Source organism: Indicator indicator, chromosome 6 (genome assembly GCF_027791375.1).
Source record: "Indicator indicator isolate 239-I01 chromosome 6, UM_Iind_1.1, whole genome shotgun sequence".
NCBI classification, from domain to species: domain Eukaryota; kingdom Metazoa; phylum Chordata; class Aves; order Piciformes; family Indicatoridae; genus Indicator; species Indicator indicator.
The window spans coordinates 31842863-31867936 of record NC_072015.1 but is presented as its reverse complement, the minus strand read 5'-3'; the positions used below and the strand labels follow the sequence as shown (position 1 = coordinate 31867936).

The 25074-nt window shown below is 38.7% G+C and overlaps 1 protein-coding gene across 1 annotated transcript in view; it reads right to left on the bottom strand.

The window, feature by feature from the left end:
• The window catches only part of ZNF407 (zinc finger protein 407), a 333287-nt gene that overhangs the window by 109700 nt on the left and 198513 nt on the right, over window positions 1-25074 (bottom strand). Inside the window, exon 7 of the mRNA XM_054381843.1 lies at window positions 1978-2156. Coding sequence (XP_054237818.1) covers window positions 1978-2156 — 179 coding nt within the window. The remainder of the gene's footprint in view (window positions 1-1977; window positions 2157-25074) is intronic.

Genomic DNA, 25074 nt, shown 5'->3' with positions numbered 1-25074 from the left:
CAGAACAAATCTTATTTTGATAAGAAATGTTAGCCAGGGCATGGGAGTTATCCCCTCATTCCTCTAAAAATCTTCTCTAAAACCTTTAACTCTAAGATGTCCAGCAGTCAGAAACAGACTGAAAAGAAGAAATTAAACCCTCTTTAATTTAGCTCTGATGGGAATGCTCAATTATCACCTAGGTCCTGCCTTAATAGTGTTTCTTCCTAAAAGGAAAATACAGTGATCACCTTTCTAGCAATGGGATTACACAAACAGTATTTCAAGACTTTTGTTGTTTATCACTTCTAGGCTAGTCTGGCAATAACTAGGGGACAACCAGTTCTTAGCAGGACTAATATGTCTGTACAGAACATTGTTTAGTGCAGGGGATTTCTGCAGTGTAAGAATGAATGGATGGAAAATACGTATCATTAGTATGCAACATATTGATGATAAGTTTCCTGTGTTGCAAAGACAAGCAAGTTGATAGGTTCTAACTACAGCATGCTGCAATGAGCAATTTGTTTACCTAGATGTAGACTTGAACAAGCAACATGAAAACTTACGTGGATTTTATAATTTTGAACAAGTGTTAGTGATTCTACCAGTGCTAGAGCTATCTGTGTTACACCTGTATATCTGTCTACTGAAAGCAATTTTAATTTTTCATGTTTTTTCAAGTAGGATTACTTGATTCAATTCAAAGAAAAATTCAACAGTGTCTAGAATTAAGCTCTGAGTTGAATATTCATTCAGTTTAGTGAGAACTATGGTGAAATGTGATCAGTTTTCTGACCTATTTTGAAATTGGTATTCTGCCAACTGGCATTTTGTTTGCACATCCAGATATTATCCACCATATGCTGACATGACATGATGATTGGTTCCAAAATTAAGTGGAATACTTGGCAAATAGAAATATATGGTACAAATAATACACTGCCTCTAGTCAGGAAAGCATTTTGAGAAGACTGAGAGGTTTTAAAATAACTTGAGTGTACACACAGCACAGAGCTGAATGAAATCTCTCTAGGTCATCTATTTTTACGGTTATAAGGGTCTCAAAAATAATGAGATCAATTAATTCCTTGAAGAAGGAGATTCAAATCTGATACAGCAGTACTAATAGTAGTACTTCAGTGGAAGATTAATCTGCATCTCAGGGAGAATTTGGCCCACATTTCTCCCTCCTCTGGATTCTCCAACTCTTTCTTCTTGCCATTGGTTCTTTCTTCCCACTGCTCTGACTTGTCTTCCCCCTCAGTGATCCCTACGTTACCTGCCTCTCCTCAGTTAAGATCACACTTGATTCAAGCTCCAGCCTAATTTAGTATTATTCTTCTTAACCTCTTGGCATTTTCTCCTAACTTAACTTAAGTTAAACTTCTGCCTTCTATTCTTAACTGCAGAATCTCTAAACAAAAATAAAAATCTTATTCCTAAACAGGGAACATCCCAGTTTTTTCTTTATGTTTCCAAAGCAATCGGTGTTTTTTTGCATTCCTCCAGTGACTTCCAATATGTGTGCTCTCTAACCTGAAGTCTCAAAACATACATGTAAGTTACAGATTGATCTCTGCTGTTCTGTCTTTCAATGCTGAATACTGTCTGCTTTTTCACAATGAAATTTTTAAGTGGTACATTAATTTGCCACTGCACTTCCTAGGGATTTTTTTTTCTGTTCTTGGAGGAATAGAGTGGGCAAAGTAACTTTATACAAATGTCAAAAAATATTTCTCTGTGAAAGTTCAACTAGATTTCAAAACGAGGCATCTAAATAGCAGGCACTTCTGGTTTGTGTATTGAAGTGCAAGCTTTGCTCATGAAACATGAATGGATTTCAGTGCACAACCTTCATCCCTGTGAAAACTTGAAGAGGACTAAGCTCATTTTAAAATCATGATCTTCTTCAGGAAAAGTGATAACAACATAAAAACTAGCTCTCATATTGCAGACATTTAAGCATGCTCCTATAGAAGGGAAGAATGATCTTACCAGCATGCAAGTACGCCAGATCAGGATTTTCAATGTCTCGGTGTAGATCTTTCAAGTGATTGCGAAACTCCACAGGGATATTGGTTCCATAGTTGCATTTAGGGCAGTTATACATTTTTACTCCTTCATGCTTTCCTGTATGTAAGATGTGCTTACGGATATTTTCAGCACAGTTAGACCTAAAAAGCAATTAAAAAAAGAGAGGATTGTTATAGAGCAATTTATTTCCTACCAGTTGTTTAAATAAAACCTAGTGCTACATACAAAAAAAATAAGTAGTCATTTTGCACTATCTGTTCAATTTTTGCATTCTCTTAGGTTTTGTATAAATGTTGTCCTTTGTATGAAGGTTCCTGGTTAACTCAGCAATGCATCTGAAACAGAAGCATTTAAAAGTGAAAAACTTCTTTACATTTGCAAAAGTCTTATATTCATATTAACCTTGATGGTAGTCAGTGAGGAACAGAAATTAAGCAAAAGTCTTTAACTTAGCAAAACTGAAAAGCACAGACACCTGTAACATTCCCAGCAGAGCTCACATGAACCTTTCTACACAGTTCCTAGCTCCACAGCAGTTGCTGCGAATGGTTTTTGTATCATCTCACCTTGTGAACTGTTCCTAGAAAACAGAATTGAGTTGTTCAAGTTTATACCTTTTTAATAAGGCACAGAGATTCTGATTTACACCTTAAACACAGGTTTTGTGGCCACAACAGAGTTTTCATGTAGAAAAGTCAGAAGGCATAAAAAATTAGTTTTATGCATTTCAAATAAGTGTTTCTAACAGTATTACTCAAAACCAAAACTTAGTAGAAAAATATTTCACATTTCCTTTATCCACAGAGATCCTCTATATGAAAGTAATTCTTTTTATTGCAGTCCCATACAAAAATTATTTTGCATTAGAATTTCCTACTTACTTAAAGTCTGTGATGAATCCTATACAAAACATCCTGCTTCTTCATTTATTTCAATTGGAAAAAAAAAAATTATTCTTGAATCAGTTTAACAGCCTATGTACAAATTCTTTTAGACTTTCTTAGTGTTGTACACTATTAATATCATGAAACTAAGAACAGTAATTCAGTTTAACTGAAAAAAAGTATAAATACTCAAATGAACTATATAAACACATAACACTTCACAAATATTTGAAAAACACAACAGTAGTATTTTGAGCAACTGATTGTTTACCTGTCACTGTTAGAAATACTACAAGAACAGACACCTAAAAAAAAGGACCCCAAAAATAAATGGAAGTAGCAGCTTGAAATTCTGTGGAAGTGCTTGTCTCTCCCCTGGAGATGGTCATAGTAAAGCTGATATGTGCCTTACGGTGCTGCCAAAGCTCACCCTCTGTCATGTCCATCTGCTATATACCAGTATAATGATCAGACTCCTGAGAATGTCAGAGAAGACACTTATGTTCTGAAAAATATGGGAAATATTGGTCCTCAGCATCCTTCAGGATTCAGCCCTAAAAAAATGACACTGTTCATAAATGTTGTTAAAATGAAACATGTATTTTATTAAAAAAAAAAAAAAAGAAAGAAAAGGATAGTGTACACTGCAATGAAAGAAGGAGACAATCTGGTAACCTTCTATCATAGGTTAGACTTTAAAGGGCAGTAGATTAAAGCAGAGCATACAAATCTGAAATAAAATATCTGTGTCCTTTCAGCTCAGCTCTCACACTATGTTAAGGAGAGATATAAAACTTTTTACTTTGAAATATTTCTGTGAAATATATAAAGGATCTGTGGAAACCTATGTAAGAGCTGAGAAGAAAATGCAGCTTGTTGGAGTCATGAAAGACCAGTTCTATCTCCTCTGATTTATGATTTGCTCCAACCACTTTAAATCGAGCAATTCTAAAGTCTAATTTTTTCAGTCATCGGTAAATATCTGTGACTAAACACACCAACATACTGATATATTCATCACGGGAAACAAAAAAAATTTGAAATGTATTTTTCTCTATGATGAGGCCAGAAAAGTTGAATCAGAAATGAGGACTATGAGATCACAAGGCATTACAAATGGCCTCTTGTATTAGCTTACAATGCAGCAATTGCAATCATAAAGTAAACCATGAAGGTAGCAACTGGCAAATCCAAGCACTTTTGAAGCCAAGTAATACCTTTAAATATGACATGGCAAAAATGTACTGCATGTAAAATGTGTTTTTAATTATTCAGTGCACTTCGAATGTCTGTTTTATTAGGAGTCTTCTGCCGAGTACTGTATGTTACTCTGTGTCTGACACAACCCCCTCCAAAAGTCTGTGTTGGGGTGTGCCAACATCACTTCAGCCGAGTAAGCACAGAGGTCTTTGATTTTAAGCAGTACTGAGTTTTCATTAAAGCTATGTCATGAAAAACATATAACTAAAAGAGCATAATGATGCTAGTTAAGCAATTGACAGGCTTTGTGTTATAAAATTCACTTCTCGGAGTTTATAAACTTTGAGATAAAGATTTCCTTTGTCAACCAGTTTGGCAACTTAGCCCAACAGGAATTAAGTAGTCTGTCTTTTTTTTGAGTTCCACTCTGAATTAGAGCCACAAATAAGTAAATGCAGCTTTTAAGAGGCTAGCCTGTGTTTCAGTAAGGCCAAACAAAAGGTTTTCAAGTTAAACTACTATTACAATTTCTTAATGTAAACATGCTTTTGACCTTATGATCCATTTCCCATTTTGAAAATCAAGCTTATACATTTCTGGCAATTTTTCCATGCTCTGCAATAACAGGAAGGGAACTCATTAGAAAAGCCTTAATTAGTCTACAGCTGTAGTCTATGGGTTTATATTTAATGCTGAGAAACACAACCAAAACTTTGTTTTTACTTCATATCTTACAGTGAGTCTTCTTAACAGACATGAAGAAAGGTTTGAGACTTGAGGCAAACACAACAATTATACTAAAGGGATGTGGAAGGCCTGTACAGAGTTTTCAGTGTCCTGACAGATATGGTGAAAGAGGAGCTGGAACCTCTTAAGGCACAGTGCAGATGAACAGGAAATGCAAGGAGATTAAAAGCTCAGCCCTGCAACAAGCCTGTATGACTTCCTCCATCAAAGACATATATTGGGAAGGGTGTAGGCCTGCTTTCTACTGCATGCATCCAGGAGAGCTCCCATATTTCTGTAAAGGACAATGCTGTTAAGTAAGGGAGATAAATGGCAAATTTCTCCTGAGAAATGGAGCTATTGGTTAAGATGAAAGGACAACCTCTTTTGGCTGAAGATATAAAAGGGCTTTTATCTTTAATGTTCATCACAGCAATGCATTCATGTGGTTCTTCCTACTGCACATTGCAGGCTGCCATTAGAAGTCCATTTCTACCAACCAGTTACCTGTATTTCTTTTTGCTGCTTTCAATAAATCAAAGGTTGATGCATATTCAAATATCATAATATGGAAATGACTTGTCAGTTGTAAAATTGTACTTTAGTCATAGAATGGATGAGGTTTGAAGGGACCTCTAAGAGGTTGTCTGGTCAAGCAAGGCCACCCAGAGTCAGTTGCACAGAACCATTTTCAGGCAGTTTTTGAATATTTTCAAGGACAGAGATCTCAGCCTCTCTCGCAACCTGTGCCAGCATTTCATCACCCTCACAGTGATGGAAAAGTGTTTCCTGATACTCAGACAGAAACTGCTGTGTTTGTGCCCACTGCCTCTTTTCCTGTCACTGGCCACCACTGAAAAAGAGCCTATCTCCATCTTTTCACCCTCTCTTCATGTATTTCTGCACATTGATGACTTCCTCCTGGAATTTTTTCTCCAGGCTGAACAGTCTCAGCTCTCTCACTGAAGAGAGATGCTCCAGTGTAGTCATCATCTTAGTGCTCCTTTGCTAGACTCTTAAGCATGTCCACATCTCTCTTGTACTAGGGAGACCAGAACTGGACACAGTACTCCAGGTGTGGCCCCACCAATGCTATGTAGAGGGGAAAGATCACCTCCCTTGACATACTGGAAGCTATCCTACTCAGGATACAGTTAGTTTTCCTTGCTCAACTTGGCATTCACCAGGAACCCAAGCCCTTTTCTGCAAAGCTGCTTTCCAGCTGGTCAGCCCCCAGCACACAGTGGTGCATGGAGTTGTGCCTACCCATGTGCAGTACTTGGCACTTCCCATTTGTGGTGGTTTTAAGGATATGCCTTTAATTTCTTTTCACAGAGTTCCAGCAGAAAAGTAAAAGAATGCAAATAAATCACAATAATGATTATTCTAAACACTTCCATTGGAGAGAGAGAAACCTTTAAGATTCAGTACTCAAAACAAAGTACAGTCTGTCTGTTTTTTGTTTTTTTTTTCCTGCTGGGCGGTCTAGCAGGATGCTTCTGAGTTTCTCTTTTTGCTTTCTTTGCTGAAGAAGATAATGTACTGAGCTTGAAAAGCTAAGTTCTAACAGCCTCTCTGCTTCTTGTTTTTCTTCCTTTTGCCAGGGGGGTCTGCAGAAGGCAGGGAAGGGGGAGGCAGAGAGACAGCTTTCCTGGCTTTGGCCAGGAGGGTTTTGTGCTGTTTCTGTTAATTGTACATATTTGTGAATATTGTAAATACTGTGTATTTTGTATATATTTATTGCATTCCATTGTAGACTGTAGTTTTGGCTTGTAAATACAGCCTCGTTTGCTTCCGAACTGAGCTAGTCTGGTGTGGTTAATGTGGGAGGGAAATTTCAACCTACTACACCCTTGTTGAACTAGTGAACTACAGGAACTTGTGAGGTTCCTGTAAGTCCATTTCTCCAGCCTGCTGAGGTCCATCTGGATTGCAGCACAACCTTCTCCTGTATCAACCACTCCTCTCATCTTTGTGTCATCTGTAATCTTCCTTAGGGTACTCTCTGTCCCATCATCCAGATTATCAGTGAAGATGTTGAAAAGGCATGGTTGGCTCCTGGGGTCCACCACTATCTACTGGCCTCCAACTAGACTTCATGCCCCGATCATTGCCTTCTGGGCCCAGCTGTTCAACATAAATAATGTAACCAAAAAAGCTACTTTTGATGTCAATGCCAATTTGTAAGCAAATCTCAGAATATTGATAACTACCTAGATAGGAACAGGATACCACAGCAAAATAAGATGGGTAGGTATTATAACAATGAATAACACTGAGCTTCCAATGCACATCTCCAGCAGCACCCTACCACAAATAAATTCAAAGCATCTCCAGAGTGGGGCGTTAAGCAAACTCCTCTATTCCAAAGATGAGACCAAACCAATTTATTCAAAGTTTCAGTGGTAATTGTGCCTGCACAGGCATCATCCACAGAGTGACAAGGAAGCCCAATGCCATCTACTTATAGCAGCATCGATCCACTTTGTTGGGAAAGTGGAATAAAGTGGAAGGTTAGGAGAAGTATAAAATGCCCAGGCATTTTGTCAGTGTGAGCATGCATTGCCTTTGTTTACTTTGTCTTCCCTCTCCCATTGCCTCTCTCCTACCTTTATATATATCAGTTCTGTTGCCAAAAAATAGAGCATTGTGCTAAGTGCGAGGTCTACTGAACAGTGGGGAAAACACATGCTCCTAGTGCACGGGGCAAAAATTCTCATAAGTGCCCTCCTCTTTAAGCCAGAAAACATTACTGTTCCTCTGGCTCCTAAAGTAGCACAGCTCTGTCCCTATGAAGGCATTTTCTCAGTTGCATTGCCAAGTTGTAGTGTGCCATTGACCAGATTCATCATCAAAACTAGGTCTACCCCACTGGAAACAGCAGCACTGTTCAGAGTTCTGGGATGGCAGAGCACAGATGTATACTTCACAGGACGCAAAGGCAGAAGTTCAAAGTCTGCAGCAGAGAAACATGAGTGCAACAATGAGACTTGGAGCAAATTTGTGCCAGATCAGAAACTGTCAGTCTGAAGGTCCCCATAATAATTGCTGTCTGGTGAAAGAAGAGCCACAAAGACAATCAGAGGGCTGGAACACCTTATGAGCACAGGATAAGAGATTTAAGGATGTTTGGCCTGAAGAAGGCTCCTGGAAGACCATTTTAGCATCTGAATGGGGCCTACAGGAGAACTGGAGAGGGACCTTTTACAAAGTGACAGGTCAAGGGGTAAATGGCTTCAAACCAGAAGAAGTCATATTTAGATTAATCATTAGGAAGAAATTCTTCACCATGAAGGTGGTGAAGCACTGGAACAGATTGCCTAGAGAAGTTGTGGAGGTTCCAACTATGCAAGTGTTCAAGGCCAGGTTGGATGGGGCCTTGAGCAACTTGGTCTAGTGGAAGGTGTCCCTGCACATGGCAGGGGAATCAGTACTAAATGATCTTTAAGGTCCCTTCCAATGCAAACCATTCTCTGATTCTGTGATTAATCCCCCACTGCCAATCCCCCATGCTGCAGTGCTCAGCCAGTCTCACCAGCAAGCAGTGGAAGCTGTAAGGAGGCAGGGATTTGGACATCCTTTCCCCAAGATAAAGGGCTCAGCCCCAGACTCATGGCTGGATGCAAGGCGTTGTGCTCTGCACTACTCCCAGTCAGCACCACTGGTTTCAGCAGGCCATGTAAACAGCTGAATTCAGAGCTATGGCTGACCCAAACCACAGCTGTTTGCTGTCCCCATATTTTACAGAGCTATAGAATGGTTTGGGTTGGAAGGGGCCTCCAAAGGTCATCTAGTGCAACCCCCCTGCAGTGAACAGGGACATCCTCCACTAGATCAGGTTGCTCAGAGCCTTGACAAGCCTGACCTTCAATATCTCCAGGGATGGGGCCTCAACTATCTCCCTGGGCAACTTGTTGCAGTGTTCCACCACCCTCCTGGTGCAGCACTTGTTCTTAACATCCAATCTAAATCTACTGTTCTCTAATTTCAAATCATTGTCTCTTGTCCTATCACTACAGGACCCTGTAAACAGTCCCTCTGCAGGCTTCTTGTAAGCCCCCTTCAAGTACTGGAAGGCTACTATAAGGCCTCTCCAGAGCCCTCCCTTCTCCAGGCTGAGCAACCTCAGCTCCCTCAGCCTGTCCTTGTAGAAGAGGCGTTCAAACCCCATCCCATGATCATCTTTGTGGCATTCTGGATAAAAATAATGAAGTAAGATTCACAAAACATCTTGTTAATTCTAAATTTGTCTGTGCAGAATAGGAACACTTCTGTATTTTCTAAGGGTTTCATGTATGAGAGTACATTACCATTGTCTTCAACAACTAAATGAAATATAGCAGGAAGCAACCTATTTTTATTAAGATCTTTTACTAATAGGAACTGAAATTAGAACTTTCTTCCATTATGCAGTGCCTGACATTTTCAGAAAGATGCTTACTGCAAGACATGGAAATGGAAGGTTTCAAGAGGTGCAAATGAGGCAAAATGTTAATTATCTAACCCACTAAGTTTTAAAAATTTTAGCACCTTGTAGGGCTCTTATTTGCACAAAATAAACCCTTTTCAAAAGGTTTTCTCCAGAACATTAGGTACAAACATCCCCCTTCTGCAGAGAAATTCATATAACCTAAAGGACTTAATGCAGCCTCATGGATGTCACTATTTATAACACAAAAAAACCCCAGTGATACAACCAAGTGTTGAAAATATTTCTGTTTTTCCCCTGTTAATCATCATGAATAAAGTTCACTCTCATATGAAGAGCACTCTGAGGGTCTTCTGCAATGTTTATACTCTGCTACATAAACTGTAAGAAGTACACAGAAATTGCAATATTTTGATGGAAAAATACCAAAATACCCAGATACTTTATTCCAGAAATAAAAGCAGTTAGATGAAAGCAAACTTCTCAGGCAAGCAGTATGTATCATCATAGCTTCTTAACTTCAATTACTCACCAAAAATGTGCAGGTGTTTCTTTCACAGACAATGCCACCTAACTTGTAAAACAGTATTTAAGTCAAAACTGCAATCATGTAATTGCACTAGAAAAGGAAAGCCATAGACTTTTAGAAACACAAAGGCAAACAGAGTATTCAGCCTTATGGATGGCACCATTCCTATAAAGCTTGCCCAGTAACTCTTTCGTCAAACCCTAACTCTTTTTGGTACCAAGTTCTGATTTACAGAGCCACGCTGAAATCAGATGAAAAGTCATAGGGAATGCATTGAAATCACAGGCAAACTACTCTGTAGTTGATCACTCTCTTTTATAAGCTGCTGTATTTCCCACACTTCTGCATCCAGCTAACAGTAGTGCACATTTCCAACACATCTTGCTCAGCTGATGAACCTTCTGCTGCCTGAACATCTAAGTGGATGAGCTACAGAGACCCAGCTGCTTTCATCTCACTTTGGGAAAACAACAGATTCTTCCTGAACTCCTCAATTGTAAACACTGCTTTAAGCTTTGAATACTAGGGTGAATTTCACACCAGTCCTGTATACATGGGTACCATTATTTTCGCTATGCTCAGAATTCTCCAGTTCCAGTCAAGAATTCTGGGAGCTCCTGGATATTCCTGGAAGCACCAAGAGCTCCTGTTAACTCATTTAAATGGAGAGACCTTTCAGATTATATTCACTATTACTGCTTCCCAAAATACAACCCTTCTAGGCTGCCTTTATTTCTCACTTGCATTATGCTGTATGAAAACTAGCATTCAGCAGAGTGATGGTAAACAACGAAATGGGCAATAGCTTCTTGACAGGAAAGAAGCAAATACCTCAATCTGTGGTAATTACATTATATGAACAGGCTTATTCAATCAAAACCTTCACAACAACAGTCACTCTGCCCAAATTCTACTAAGCAAAAACCAAGACAAACCAACCAACCAAAATTCTTCCCAGCATACTCACGATTTATCTATATTGTTGTTATCAAAATAAAATAAGATGACTGCCTGTTAATGCAAACTAGCTACAGCATTATACACAATTTGCATATACCACTGGCACTCCTATCAGACTGCAAGTTTAAAAATTAATGTACTGGCTCACCTCCTCAGTGCTACAGGTCAATACAGTATTGCATTGTATAGAATGTATTTCTGGCTCTTATATTTTGCTGTAACAAGTTGAAACTAACATTTTAAACATATAATTATTATCATCCATTAATTCACATACATATATCTGAGAAATGTGGTACCTTTTCACAGAATCATTGAATAGAATCATGGAATGGTTTGGCTTGGAAGGGATCCTTAAAGGCCATCTAGTCCAAACCCTCTGCAGTGAGCAAGAACATCTTTAACCACATCTTTAACCACATCAGATCCCTGTTAAATCTGACCTGGAACATTTCCATGGATGGGGCATCCACTATGTCACTAGGCAAACTCTACTAGTGTTTCACCACTCTGACTGTAAAAAAAAAATTCCTTATATCTAGCCTAAATCTCCTTTTTTTAGTTTAAAGCCATTACTCCCTTGCCCTGTTGCAAGAGGTCCTGATTTAAAAAACTGTGCCCCGTACCCTTTTAAGTATTGAAAGGCTGCAATAAGGTCTCACTGCAGCTGTCTCATCTCAAGACTGAACAACCCCAACTCTCCTAGCCTTTCTTCATAGGAAAAGTGTAGCAGCTCTATGATAATTTTGTGGCCTGCATCTGCATCACTTTTCCTTGCTCTTTTCCTTTAAAAGCACAAAGCCTACCATTTATTTAGGTTTTAAAGGCCTGAGGGAAGAATCGCAAGAACACAAGCACTAATGCTCTCCAACCAACCTCAATTACCAAGTGACTTACAATACTACTGCCAGACTTAGCAGCCTGCACCTCCGTAGGAACTTAGGAGGTCGACCACGATGTATTCAGGGCCAACTTATTTCTGCTTATGTCACTGCTGCCAAATGTGTCCATAAAGACCTCTGGTGGACATTGGCAACAAGCTTCTGGGAGACAGCAATAGCTGTTTCTGCAGTGAATATTTCCCATAGCTGATGCTTTGCAACCATACCAAGCTAAGCTGACTGAAATACACATCCACAGTGTCATAAAAATACATGCCCGACAATCTGGTGGGCACACGTATTGCCACGTTTTACATGTACTGCCATGTACTGCATGTATTGCCACTCAGAAAATATGAAGTAGCCCATAAAAGAGAGTACACTACATTTACATGTTTTAATGAGATTTTATGACACAGTCAGTTTCACAAAGAAAATAATAAAAATGTATTTGGGATTTACTCTGACAGTATTATAGTAACACCCAGGGATAATAATCATAATGTTTTCTGCTTTTCTACATTTATAGCATTGAGGGTTTTTTTCTGTAATGATCTATTTGTTATGACATACAGTATGTGTGACAGATGTCCAATGCTGGCTGCTAAAAAGTAGCAGAGCTCTATAGGGAAGCAGCAAAAACTTGTGCGTCAGCACTGAAAATGATGGAAGATTGATAATTACTGCTTGTGCCTCAGCTCCATTCAGCAGATAGCACGTCCAAATTGTAGTCTGGCCACTTGTATCTACAGTGTATTGGCACAAAAATTCCCAATTTCAAATAATTGATTGTTACAAATAAGTGTGATACAAGGAGTTGATTATGATAGCTGAAATGCATGCCTTTAAAGGCACATTCAGGATAACTGGAGATTCTGAAAGAAAATAGGAAGTGAGGTACTCTACTCTAGATCTGTTTACCTCTGAGGAGTCAGTAAAGACAGGTTACAACCTGAACAATGACCAATCTATAGAAATAGTGGTGGCATCTGAATCTTCCAGTGAAATTTCACAACACACTTAACAATATAAAGTAAACCAAACTTTTGCAGGAAAAAAAATCTCTGATTCCAAGGAAATAATGACTTTCTGCCTTAAATGCTTCCATTAAGTCTGCTTTCTGCAAGAATAGAAAGAAATAAAGAAGAATCTTTTAGACAGAAACCTGCAAATTATGTCCAAACTACTAGACCTGGGAGGAGAAGGTGAAAAGGGTGCAAAAACGCAGGGAGACATTCCCCAGCTCTCAATCTGTGCCGTGGTCCCCCACTGCCCTGAAGGCGCTGTGCAGAGTTGGGCAGCTCAGCTCCTGCATCTGCCCAAGCACCTCTTTGGAGAGAGGCTCAGTGCCTCCTTCTGCTGACTAGAGAAGTGAAAAACAGCAAAACCAAAAAAGCTTTTCACAGGACTGACCGGCTGCTGAAAACTCTCCATAACTTGCCATAACTCCTGCAGGCAGAGTAGGCTCTGTAATGGCCTGGCTCAAGAGCCCTCTGGACCTGCCTGCCTGCAGTGTGAGGGATGCAGAGGTCTGCTGTGCACTGTGCACTGCTGCACTGTGTCAACTAAGGTTTAAGTGGCAGAAAGAGCAGGTGGAGCTCATCTATTTCACAGTAACTGAGAATAATCACTCCATTGTTCATGGGCTTCCTCCCTCCCCCTTTCCTTTCTTCTTGGAGCAGATGGCATAAAAGAGAAGTTGGTCTGAGAAACAGTGTCTCTGCAGTGGTGTAAGGATGGAGACTGGGCTTTAAGTATCATAGGTCCAGATATAGCAAGGTACTTATGCACTTGTGCACCTTAAGTACAAGCAGCCCCACTGACTTCAAAAGAATGACTCAGAAGCTTAAATTTATGTACATGATCAAATACCTTGCAGAAATGAGGCCATGGAAAGCATCCATTAAAAAAAAAAAAAAAAAAAAAAGCTAGGATGAATTTAATTGAAGACACACATTTCCTTTCCACATCAATTTTTCTCCCCTATTGTACTTCTTTTAATGACCACATAAAGCAACTGAACAATTCTGTAGAATCTATTTGTATATCCTCAGCAACTCATAAAGTATTTTCACAAATATAAAAGTGCAGATGGAGCCTAAGAAAGGGTGTGGAGTCTACAGGCTGCACAAGATGAAACTGGACTCCTAATGTTGCTGGAGTCAGAAATGATAGCAACAGACCCCAAAGGCTGCCTGTCAATCTCAGATGCAGATGGCACTTCTTCCAACTGGCCTTTGTGTCAGTTCCTTCAGCCATTTTAGTGACAACACAGCTCCCCAGGGACAGATCCTGTTGCTTTGCAGCCTGGATTCATACCCAGGGCACTGTGGTCTGTGCAATCTCTGCTCAAAGTAGGTTTTTTTAATGCTAATACATTGCCTCTTCTTGCCCTATCCCAGCTCCAACCCCCCCCATGCAAAAAGGGATGGTTGTTTTCTTCCTCATTTAAAATGCTCCAATTTATCAATGGAACAAGCATTAACTGTCTGAAAGATTCACTTTTGTTATGCATGCCAGGGTATATATAAAATCCCTGCTAATAAAATTTGCAGATGACACTGTAATTGGTGCCATGATTAATAATGCTAACACTGCAGTCATAGAGGGGTTTCACAAGCTGGGCCTGTTCAGTCACAACACACACACATACAACCACACCTTAGGTCTCCCACCTTTGTGCAACGCGTGTGAGTAACTCACAGAGTGTGAGGACCCTGTGAAAAGCTGTGACACCAAGAATGATTTAGGGATTAGTGGACCGGTGGTTTAATGTGAGCTTCCAGTGTGATGCTGTAAGCAGAAAGGTCCCATGTCAGCTTTAAACGTGTAAGCAAGGAAGTAGCAAGCAAGTGTAAGGATGTAATGCTCTTTTTATGACACTGGAGAAACTAATTCTAGAATACCTACTCCTGTATTACTGCCTGCATTTTAGAAAGAAAACAAACAGTCACAAAATGATAATAAATAAAAATGAAGGCTAAGAAGGAGGGAGGGTAAATCCCAACTTTACTTAAATTTAAAAAATCCTCTACTTCAATTACTACCCTTGAGCTTAGGCATGTGCAGCGTAACAGGGAACAAATGTATCATTAAGGAACACCTTAAGTTAGAGAAAGCCTGTAACACACCTACAAACAGTGACTACACGTTACAGAGAAATTCAAATGAGAAATAAAGTACAACTTCTTCAGCACTTAGAGTAATTAACCTTTCACACAAGGGGAGTGGGTTCTCCAGCTCTGGATGTTTTCAGTTCAAACCTGAATGTCTTTCTAGACAATAAAATTTAGTCAAATGCAAGAGGATCATTACAGAGCAAACTGGAAAAAACAGTGCAATTTGTTTTATGTAGAAGGTCAGACCAGCTGAGCTTAAGGCTATTTCTGGGCTCAGAGTCTACAAGAAGCACAGTTTAAGTCTGAAAAATGTCATTGTGAGGTCAGACATTTATTGTGTATCTATGATGTCATGGAAATTTGTTCAGTCTGCAAATTAAAATATATTCTTCCTGGCTGTCAATACTACAAAACCATTTTAGGTTCTCAAAGTCATATTTGGTTCTTTGGTTGGAAGCATGATTGATTACCTGATCTAAAATCTGCCTTGAAAGTATATATTGGAGAAACATCATTCTCTTCAGATTATGTCCTCATAAAGCCGTTGTCTGCACAAATATAAGTAAATGCAGCATTTGGCTCCGTTCTTTGAGCTTACTTCACAGTCATCATTCACTCCAGCAGAACTGGTTTTAAGAGCAGGGAGCACACAAAACTTAATTTTCGTCCCTTCGAGAGTACATATGCCTACAAAGATGCCCTGATAGCCAGTAAGAAATTGTAGTTTTCATGTAGCTAGACTTTCAGAGTAGACCCACAGATCAAGTTCACTATGGCATGTACTTGACCAAGAGACAGTAAAATGCAATGCTGTTGAAGGAGAGCACTGAACTATGTATTTGACTTGCCTAGCATACCTACTGCATATATGCAGAGTAAAACAGCATATAAGATATGTTTCTAGCACTTGTGCTTCAGATTATCCAATGTTCCAGTTAAAATGTCTTGTAGAAGTATTAGACTAAATTTGGACAACCCAGAACAGATAAATTATTACTGTTCTTTCAATGACACATAGTTTTGTCTAAATACTTTACACAATATTTTAACTAGTTGAGAAATTAGGGCAACACTGTAAATCTGCCGACAGAGAAGAACACGAACTGCCTGAATGGTATTGCTACAAAATCTGATGTAGTACCCAAGAAGAAAATACTTTAAGCAGCAGGGAAAATCTTTCTGAATGCCAATAAACTCTGTCGTATTAAAGAAATCTGATAGACCAATGCCAAGTACATCAACCTGTGATCACGTACACAAAGATTCTATCATATAGAAAAAAAAATTACCAACTGTGGTGGTTTGAAACCCCCCTCCAAAAAAGAAAAACCCAAACAAACAAACAAAACGGAACAACAAAAAACTAAACCCACAAAAAAAAAAAAAGACCCAACCAAACAAACAAAAAACAACCAAACAAACCCCCCCCACATTAATAAAACCTCCATCATATTACATGAAAATCACCTTCCTTCATTTAGTACAGATACTGTTATGGACTTGCCTTTTTCTTCCCACAGAGGGTTAACATGAAAAGAGGGGAAAATGGTAAAATAGGAAATTTGTTCTTTGGCTTCATCTTTCACATTCCTCTATCATACTACAGCAGAAACTAATGAACTTGCTCATCTCTGAAAGCCCTTTTACATGCTTCTCTCTTCACCCTTAACTCTGATCCTTGCAGATCTTCCCTTACGTGTGTGCCAATTTTACTGGTATAATATGTGAGCTTTTATTAGTTGTGTTCTGATGATTTCTACTGAGAGATACTTAAAGCTTATACAAGTCAAAAACTATTTTATCACTTCTGAACAAAACTAATAGGGCAGAGTTACTGAATGATAAGAGAGAGAGACCACTGAATTTATTTAATAATCCATGTCCATTTCACAAAAATGGCCTGTGTAATCCTTTTAAAAATAATAACCTGTTCATTTCAGACCTTGCACAATGCTTCTCTTTGTCCCTTGTAAGTCTCTCAAATGTCTTATTTTAAAGGAATATATAGTACTCCCGGAAGACATTTTCCCATTTCTATTCTCTTCAACTCCTGTGAGCCCTTGTTCTGTGTGATAAGGCAATCTCCTTCGGGATCTGAGCTGTGTAGTTTCGCACCACGAGTGACAAGGACTCGACTTGAATAACTGCTGTGCGCAGGTTGTAATTATGTCAGCTGGAGTGTTGAACAAGGGGACTGATTAATGTGAGCCCCAGCCCAGGCACAGTCCCTATCAAAACCTTCGTGCAGGCCAGCAGTGGGGATGGGTTAAAGCAGAAAGACAAAACATGCTGTATCGTCCATGATAGATGAATTGCTCCAACAGTCTTCAGGCAGATGTTCCAGGACAGTATAATATACAATTACTCTGCCTTATCACCTTCCCAGGGACAATAAAGCTTCCTGCTTCTATAGCTCATGTGAGTGAAGGCAAAATTAGTTTTACTTTTACAACACTGACTCACTTATCATGTTGCCTTGATTGTGCTTTTACAGCTAAAGAAAACATATATTCCACTCTTAAACTAAAAAACCACCAAAAAAACAACACTACAAAAAAAACCCCCACACTTCTCACCTTTTATGTAAAACTAAAGGATTTCTTTGAATCTCATTTGCATCACAGTAATGCAGAGCTAATTCAGAATGTTATTCTAGGGAACACAACCAACTTTAGAACAACTGGACCTATTAATACACTTAATGTTACATGTATGCATGCAAGGTTACATTACTGGATCAAGTCAGAATGCACAGATAATAAAAAATACATAGGTTTTTGTACAAAAGATGCCTATGTGAATAACATGCCCTTAGTGACTATTTTAACTAAGCACTCATTCTAAGAATACTGCAGCACTCTTGTAAAACAATTCTGAGATGTCATTAATCCACATACCTCTCTAAAAGCCCCAAGAGTTTAGTGTGTAACTATTACAAATAATCCAAGTACTTTCCAAAAAGAAAACATAAATTAAGTAAATAATAGACCTTTAGGAAGAAAACTATATATATGTATGCTTTTGGTTTTTGTTATTAGATGCATACAGATCACTTATTTAATTTCTTTCTGCTGCTGGGATGGAAGCAGTCTTTATGTTCCAAGGCTATTTCTGAGAGTTTAACAGCATAGCAGCTTACTAACATGAAGTGAATACCAACAGAAGAATATAGCTCATAATATCCTGATATCCCTTCTTTCTAAATACTGGATAGATCAAGAAGCTGTGCTTTAAAGAAAAGATTCTCTACAGCTCCACTTGCATTCCAAGATACATTGCTTTCAGTACTGCCTTTTCTTCAGCTACATAACAATGACATGATCTTAAAAAAGGGAACAAAAGAAAATGCACCCAGAAATGCATTTAGAGAAACATAGATTTGAAGGTCAGGTTTAAAAACAAAACCAGACTAAAACAGCTAAGGCTGATCACATAGAAGACTTTAAATTGCAGATGTATTTGAAAAATTCTATTTATATGCACTTAGTTCTCATAAAAGGTATTGGTTTACTAGTTCTAGAAATGAGAGATGAGATTCTCTAAGGAGACTATGGGAATTAGGCACTGACATTGCACTTCAGCTGAATGCAGGCTCACAGCTGTTCAGCTCCTTTGAGTGTGTGGCCATTAAACAGTATCACAGTCTTGGCAACAGTAAGGTTTCACTATAAGAGTACAGGGTTTCCCATAGTCCTATGGTGAAATGCAATCCTATGTTGATGATGTGAAAACTGGTTCCAAGAAAGGTGGTATGTTCCCACAATGACAGTATGATGTCACATCACTTGCTGCACTGAGGAACGGAAAAATCAGTCTTCCTGAGAAAAAAAATCCACAACAATCTAAATATTGAAAAGGATATGATAGTCAGAAAATAGGCAGAAAAATAGTGATAGGGTTGGGAGACAGGGTATCAAGAAAACAAGGTAGAAAGAAGCTTCTCTTTCATTTAGGTGCACTTCTGGACACAGCAGTGCTAGAAGGCAACCTGGTCTGATCTCTATAACCATTCAGATTCTTAACACAGTTAGTGGAGGTAAGAAAGAACTAATACAGGTATCAAGCTTCACTTAAATTAGGTGTCTGCTTCTTCTAAAGAAAGTGTAGGTGGCCAATACAAAGTATTAGGACCTCAGGAAAAGGAAATACTGGTGTCTCTTTCTATAAATTAAGACAGCACTTGTGAGTTTTGGGCTGCCCTTATCTTTAGGAGAGATGAATCCTGTTATCCTGTGTCCCAGGAAAGTGTATTCACTGGCATGAAACATCCTGCACATACCCCTATCTTCTTGAAACTCTGCCAATAGACAGTGAGGAACTGCCAGGAGCCAAAAGCAGATCTAATCCCTGTTTTCAGAATTGTTCTGTTTTCAGTCCCCCACATAACCTTCCTACATAACACAAACAAGAGGCTCTCAAAACCCTGTTCTGTGCCCTCTCAGCTGAGAACACTAAACAATAACTAGAATCAGGCTGTGGACAGCATTGCCATTATTAATTAAATGAATCCTTACTCAGGCCTATAACACATACCCAAGAACACAGGAATGGGAGTCTATTCTCTTAGAAGTTGTGCCAGAAGCCTTGAGGCAGAGATATCCATCTCCTTAGGACAGAGACTTCTGAGCATGCCTCAGTGATTGCACTTAGCTGTGCAAGAACTTTTAAACTTAGTAAGGAGTAAATTGAAAACCAGAAACTCCTAGAGGAGTAGCTGCTTTTGGATTCAGATGGTTCTTGGCACTATTTAGGAGATCTGGGTCCTCTGAAAAGTGGAAACTATACTTGGTACCATAATCTACTTGCCTAGACATTTTCATTGTTCAGGATACAAAGTCTTGTGAAAGATGTTGCCAGCTCCCTGGTTTTCCATTTTTCTCAAAGCAAGTACTTTGTGACAGGCAGAGAACTGTCACCTCAATGAGGATGTGATGTGATTAACTCAGCAGGGCCAGGACTTTATCCACTGTCTTTACTTTTGTTTTATATTAGTTTATATTAGTTTTATACCCCACAGCAGTATGTATTATCCAGCCAGTGAGAGCTGACTCCCAACTGAGTAAGGAGCAGAAATGCACAAATGGAGAGGGGCTTAGTTATAATCCTTTCTGTTACAGTGCTCCTGCCATGTTACTGATGAACTGAAACTAAAAACGGGCACCTCAGAGCAGAAAAAGAAAATAAAGATTGTCCTGATATTATGTTGTACTGTTCTGAGGCAAAAGAAATTCGGGCACAGAAGTGGGTGAACAAGAACTCAGAGCAAACAAATGCTGTATTTGCATTTCAGAATACACTTCTGCAGAGCACCTAGAGCACTAATGGAGCTAGCATCACCCAAGACTGTACAGTCATCTCTCACCTTCTGCACCACCACCAGCCAACACACAGCAGGTCCCAAAAGCTGCACTACCCAACCTTCATCAGGCTGATTGCCTGACTTGATCTGGCTGCATTTACTTGAACAGAATGGATAGGCAAAGCCATCTGCTTTGCCCTTTCAAGGGCTCAGATTTAGGTCTTCCTCCTCTGGACCAACCCAGGCTTGAACAAATGTGGTACAAATTTCTTTACCTTTGAAACCTTTCTTGTACTTGAAAGGATTTTTATTGCTCCTCAAAAATGACTACATTTTAGCACACAAAAATCAATCAGCTAAATAACGTAGAAAATGATTGTGCTATAATTTATTAGTGCTGATCAAAATCTTAAAGGCTGAGTAATTAAAATTCAAATTAAAATGTGATGAAAGCCACATTTAGTCACCTAAATGAAGAGGCTGAATTCCAAATAGGTACAGAGTCACTGGAACCCATGTGAGATGAGAATGCATGGATGCTCAGTACCACTAAAAACCTGTAAAAAAAACCTTGTTCAAACTTTTCCTCATGTAAATACATCTGTCTAGACCTATGCATTATGTCACAGTTCATCAGTAAATGACCTAATGAAGAGAGAAGAAATGCCAAAGCAAGTGCTTGAAAAGTAATATCTATAATGGGAAGCTTCTTTCTATTCATTAAGAAATGTCAGTGCTCTCAATCTCAGGGGCAAAAATCTCTTCCAAATAATCTATTTGCCAAACAAACACTCAGAGAGCTGTGTCTGTATGGTTTATCCTTAAACATACCTTCCAAGTTTTAACTTTTAGAATGACCTGCCCTGCAACTTGTAACAAACAGTTAATTTGGGATCTAAACCCACTGATACATGAGTAGTGCACCAACTGAAGCATGTTTTCCTTTGTATTCTTGTTCACTAAATATCCCAGTGCATTAACAGCAGCTTCCTTACATGTCCTTCAGAATATTCCCACCAGTAGCTGTGCTGGGTGGTGAGGCTGGAACAATACACTGTCTGGTTATAAGAGAGAAGAATGCAGGAGAGCTGCATTATGCCTGCTTGTTTCTCAATGAATTTTTCTCTCTCTTCTCCTCACCTACTTCTTTCAGAAACATGTAAGAACTTAAATTATCTCAGCAGCTATGACAGGGTTTCAGTTTTGACTGAAATTGGCCAACAGCTTAAAAAGTTATTAAAGAAACCGACAGAAGATAAATGGATGGGCTGGGACAAGTCTCAGAATCAGTTGGTGACATCAGGCTAAAACATCAATCCTCGTCAACTCATTTATAAAAATTGTCTTTTTAAACTATAGTAACATCTCTCTCCTGAAAAGAAAACAAATTATAAATGGGTTTTTATATGTTAAAATACAGCAGGTATCTCCCAAATTTGCTAATGGAAACAGTTCTCTGTATTTTACTAAAAGCTTGTTAAGAAGTGTTATAAGAAATACCACATTTTTTTCAGTATTCATTGTCTTCAGAACTTCAGAATTCATTCAGTTAATCACAGTACCTTCTACAACTTCAAAAGTACTTTGAGTATTGTTTGCCCTGTAGACTGTGAATGAAGAATTTCAAGAGCAATTTTTTGAGGAATCTCAGCATGGGAAGATGTTCCACATGGAACATGTTAGAGCAGAACTGATTATTTCCTCAACAACAGTTGTTAGAAACGAAAGTTATCTTGAATAGGGGTTGAAGGGGAGTGCATTGAAGTTACAAATATAAAGCTATAAAGACTATATTTTACATAACGTCACAATAAACTACCAGGATGATGTTCAGGCAGTTGATGATGTCACTAGAACCACTTTATTTATTTATGGGATTTTAACACAAATAATTTTACAGTATTATGAACCACAGAGCTTTTAGTTGGGTATTTTTTAAATGACAGCATCATTAAAAATGTAAGAGAGCAATGCTGAAGAACATCAGAAGTGCTACTTTAAAGCATTATACATATATATGTGTATGGACCTATACTGCAGGAATCATGGTGAGCTGAGCGTTTTGCCTAAGTGGAAGGGAGACCAAACCAGAACTGGAGTGGAGGTCAGATGGCCTGAGGTACAGAGGAACCTCCAGCTGTACTACCAGCCCTGGGAGCACCACAGAGAACTGGGCAGTTTTTGAGAGTGAAAAGTAACTTTGCAGCCTCCTGTTTAGTTCATGAAGAGTAATTAGCTTGCTCTCAGGCTGTGAACTGCAGTAGCTATTTCCTGTTCCTCTTGGTTCCTACCACATCCCTATTTCAGTTCATTTACTGAAGGAGGTGGGGAAATATAAAGAATGTCTCTACTCCAATCCCCAAGTCCATGGGGGTGGGAGAAAGTGTTGCATCAGCTTTTCTCAGCACACTAAGCCTCAGCATGTACAACCTTTCTATATGGCACTCCTCATCCTTTCTCTGAGGATGCACAATGAGAAGCAATAGCATTGACTCATGCCCTCTAAGAATGCAGAACAACTTTTTTTCCAATATATATTTTGGATTGTGGTTTGGGTTGTTTGGGGTTGTTTTGGCTTGCTTTGTTAGGGTTTTTCTAGTTGGTTGGTTTTTTGCTTGTTTTTTGGTGTTTGGTGGTGGTGGTGATTTTGTGATTTTTGGTTTGTTTGGGGTTTTTATTTGGTTGCATGGGTTTTTTTTTGTGCTTTCTCTTGATTATTTCTCCATTATTAAAAGAAAACACTAAAAAGAAATTAAAGCATACAATTCAGGTACATGTAGTATGCAACAGGTTAAAGACAAAAGCTGCATAAACAAACCTAATATAGTAAGCAAATTCAATGAATGCTTCTGTTACCACTTTTATCTTTTTTAATAGATAGAAAAGAAACTGGAAACTAAAATGCTAACTGACCAACACCTTGCAAATACCTTTTGAATTTTTTAAGTGGTTTTCAAACAAAATGGATAAGGTTTTAGGGAAGACAAGCTGTTTCAGACCAAATGGCCTGTCCTCCCTAAGACACATCATCTTCACCAGCAGCTTAGGAAACTGAAAACGTGACTGATGGTACAGAAAGCTGCAAGGTACATGCAAACCTTGAGACAAGCTCTCATTGTTCCTGACAAGGCTTTTACTGGCCAAACCTAAGCAGTAGCTTTGAATCCATGGGTTGTGAAGCAATATCCTGGGAACTCCAAGCTCCCAGATCTCTGATGCCTGTGTCTCCAAAACATAGTTTAGAGAGCTGAAGATCTTAGAGATGGGCTTTCAGAGTATAGGAGTTCCCCACCACACTGGGAGAGGGTTGCCAGGAGCACTGGCCTCCTGGAATCCAGGTCCCAAGCTGTCTCAGAGCCTCAGTCCCACCATGCTGCATTGTGGTCCCTGAAAATCACCTTCCAACCACACTGCAAGGGTGCAGGCCTGGTGCAAGCAGCCAACAACTTCCACTTTTGAGGCAGGGAGCCTTATGGTGGAGGCATGAGCTTTAATGCCTGTGTTTCCAAAGTGTCCCAATATACTGCCCCAGGGGAATTTGGACAGAAGGTATCAAAGAGGCAAGGGCAACTCTGATGGAATGCAGTTTTATTGAGCTTCAATAATCAAGAGTTTCCTAACAAAGACATATTTGTTTGGAAAATTACTAAATTGCTGACCTATTCAAATGCATTAGAAGTATCTAAGTGGCATGATTTTCTCAAACAGGAAAGCTGAAGTTTTATGTCTTCTTTCCTTTTTTTGTTTATTTTCTATTCAGTGATTCTTTTCATTCTCCCATTTTCAAGAGCCTTTAAAGAGAAAAAAATCCTTTTCCTCTATCCCTCTTGCACTAGGGTAATACCTCTTTCTGAAACTGCTACTGAACTGATTTTTTTCTGTCAATTGCCAACATTTTAACTTGTTTTGTATGTCATGTATGAAGGAGGAAGAGGGAAGGTCATCACAAAGACAGCATTAACACAGAAACGTTTTTACATGGTAGAAGCCACAATGCCTGAAGAATAAAGCAGAGGTAATGTAACAAGTTAGTGTCTTTTAATTTCATGTTGCAGGCCTCTAACACTACCATAATATAATAATAGTTCCTTGTAGATTTGACCACCCCCAAAGATAACTACAGCTTTTTTTTTAATGACTGAATTGGGGATTAAGAAATTATAAAAGAAACAAACATGTTTAGTTTTTATTCTGTGTTAACAGGCAAGAGCAAAAACCCATATATAGTCACTTCAGGCTTTTTTAAAACTAATTTTACCTACAAGGGTCATATTAATTAAGCTGTGGTGCTAGTGATTATTTTTGGATCAAATTATTCCAACAAATGAAAGTTTATTTGTAGACATAAAAGAAGACCTTCACTGTACATTTTTATCAGGAGCACTATAAGAACAGGAAATTACAAGTCTTTTTTGTTACTAAAAGTTATATTAAGACTGTAGCCTTGCTGTTCATCTTAAGGTTAGTACTAAAATTTTATTTACTATCAAAATACATCTACTTAAGATTATTTCAGTTGGAAAGATATGCTGGTGTTCCAGATTTATAAACATTAATTATGTATTAAATATAAGTATAGGGATATTTATTATAACATATTTATGCTCCTTAAGAAAGAGGAATAGATAAGACAGTGCTGATTGCATGCGATGGGAAAAAAGAAATGTGAGGACAGTGAGAAGATAAAAGGGGATAATAGAAGACACTAGTTAATCTGTCCACTGCATGAAGTGGTTTTATTCGTATTTCCTAAACATCAAATAATTCAGGCTTTGTGTTAAGTGTGTTGGACACTGATTCAAAACAAAAAAAAAAAAAGAAAAAAAAAGAGCATCAGTACAGCAGGGGAAAGTCTAGGGACAAAGCCCAAATTGAACAGCAAGAGGGAGACCGTAACTACTGAGAATTATTGGGAACCTGAGAATATTTTTGCAGAACTTAAAGTGTGAACAAACTGACAGAGCACTGAGCTAGGATTGTGACAGGCTGCAACAGAGAAAAGCTGTCAGAAGTTAAAACTATACAGGAATT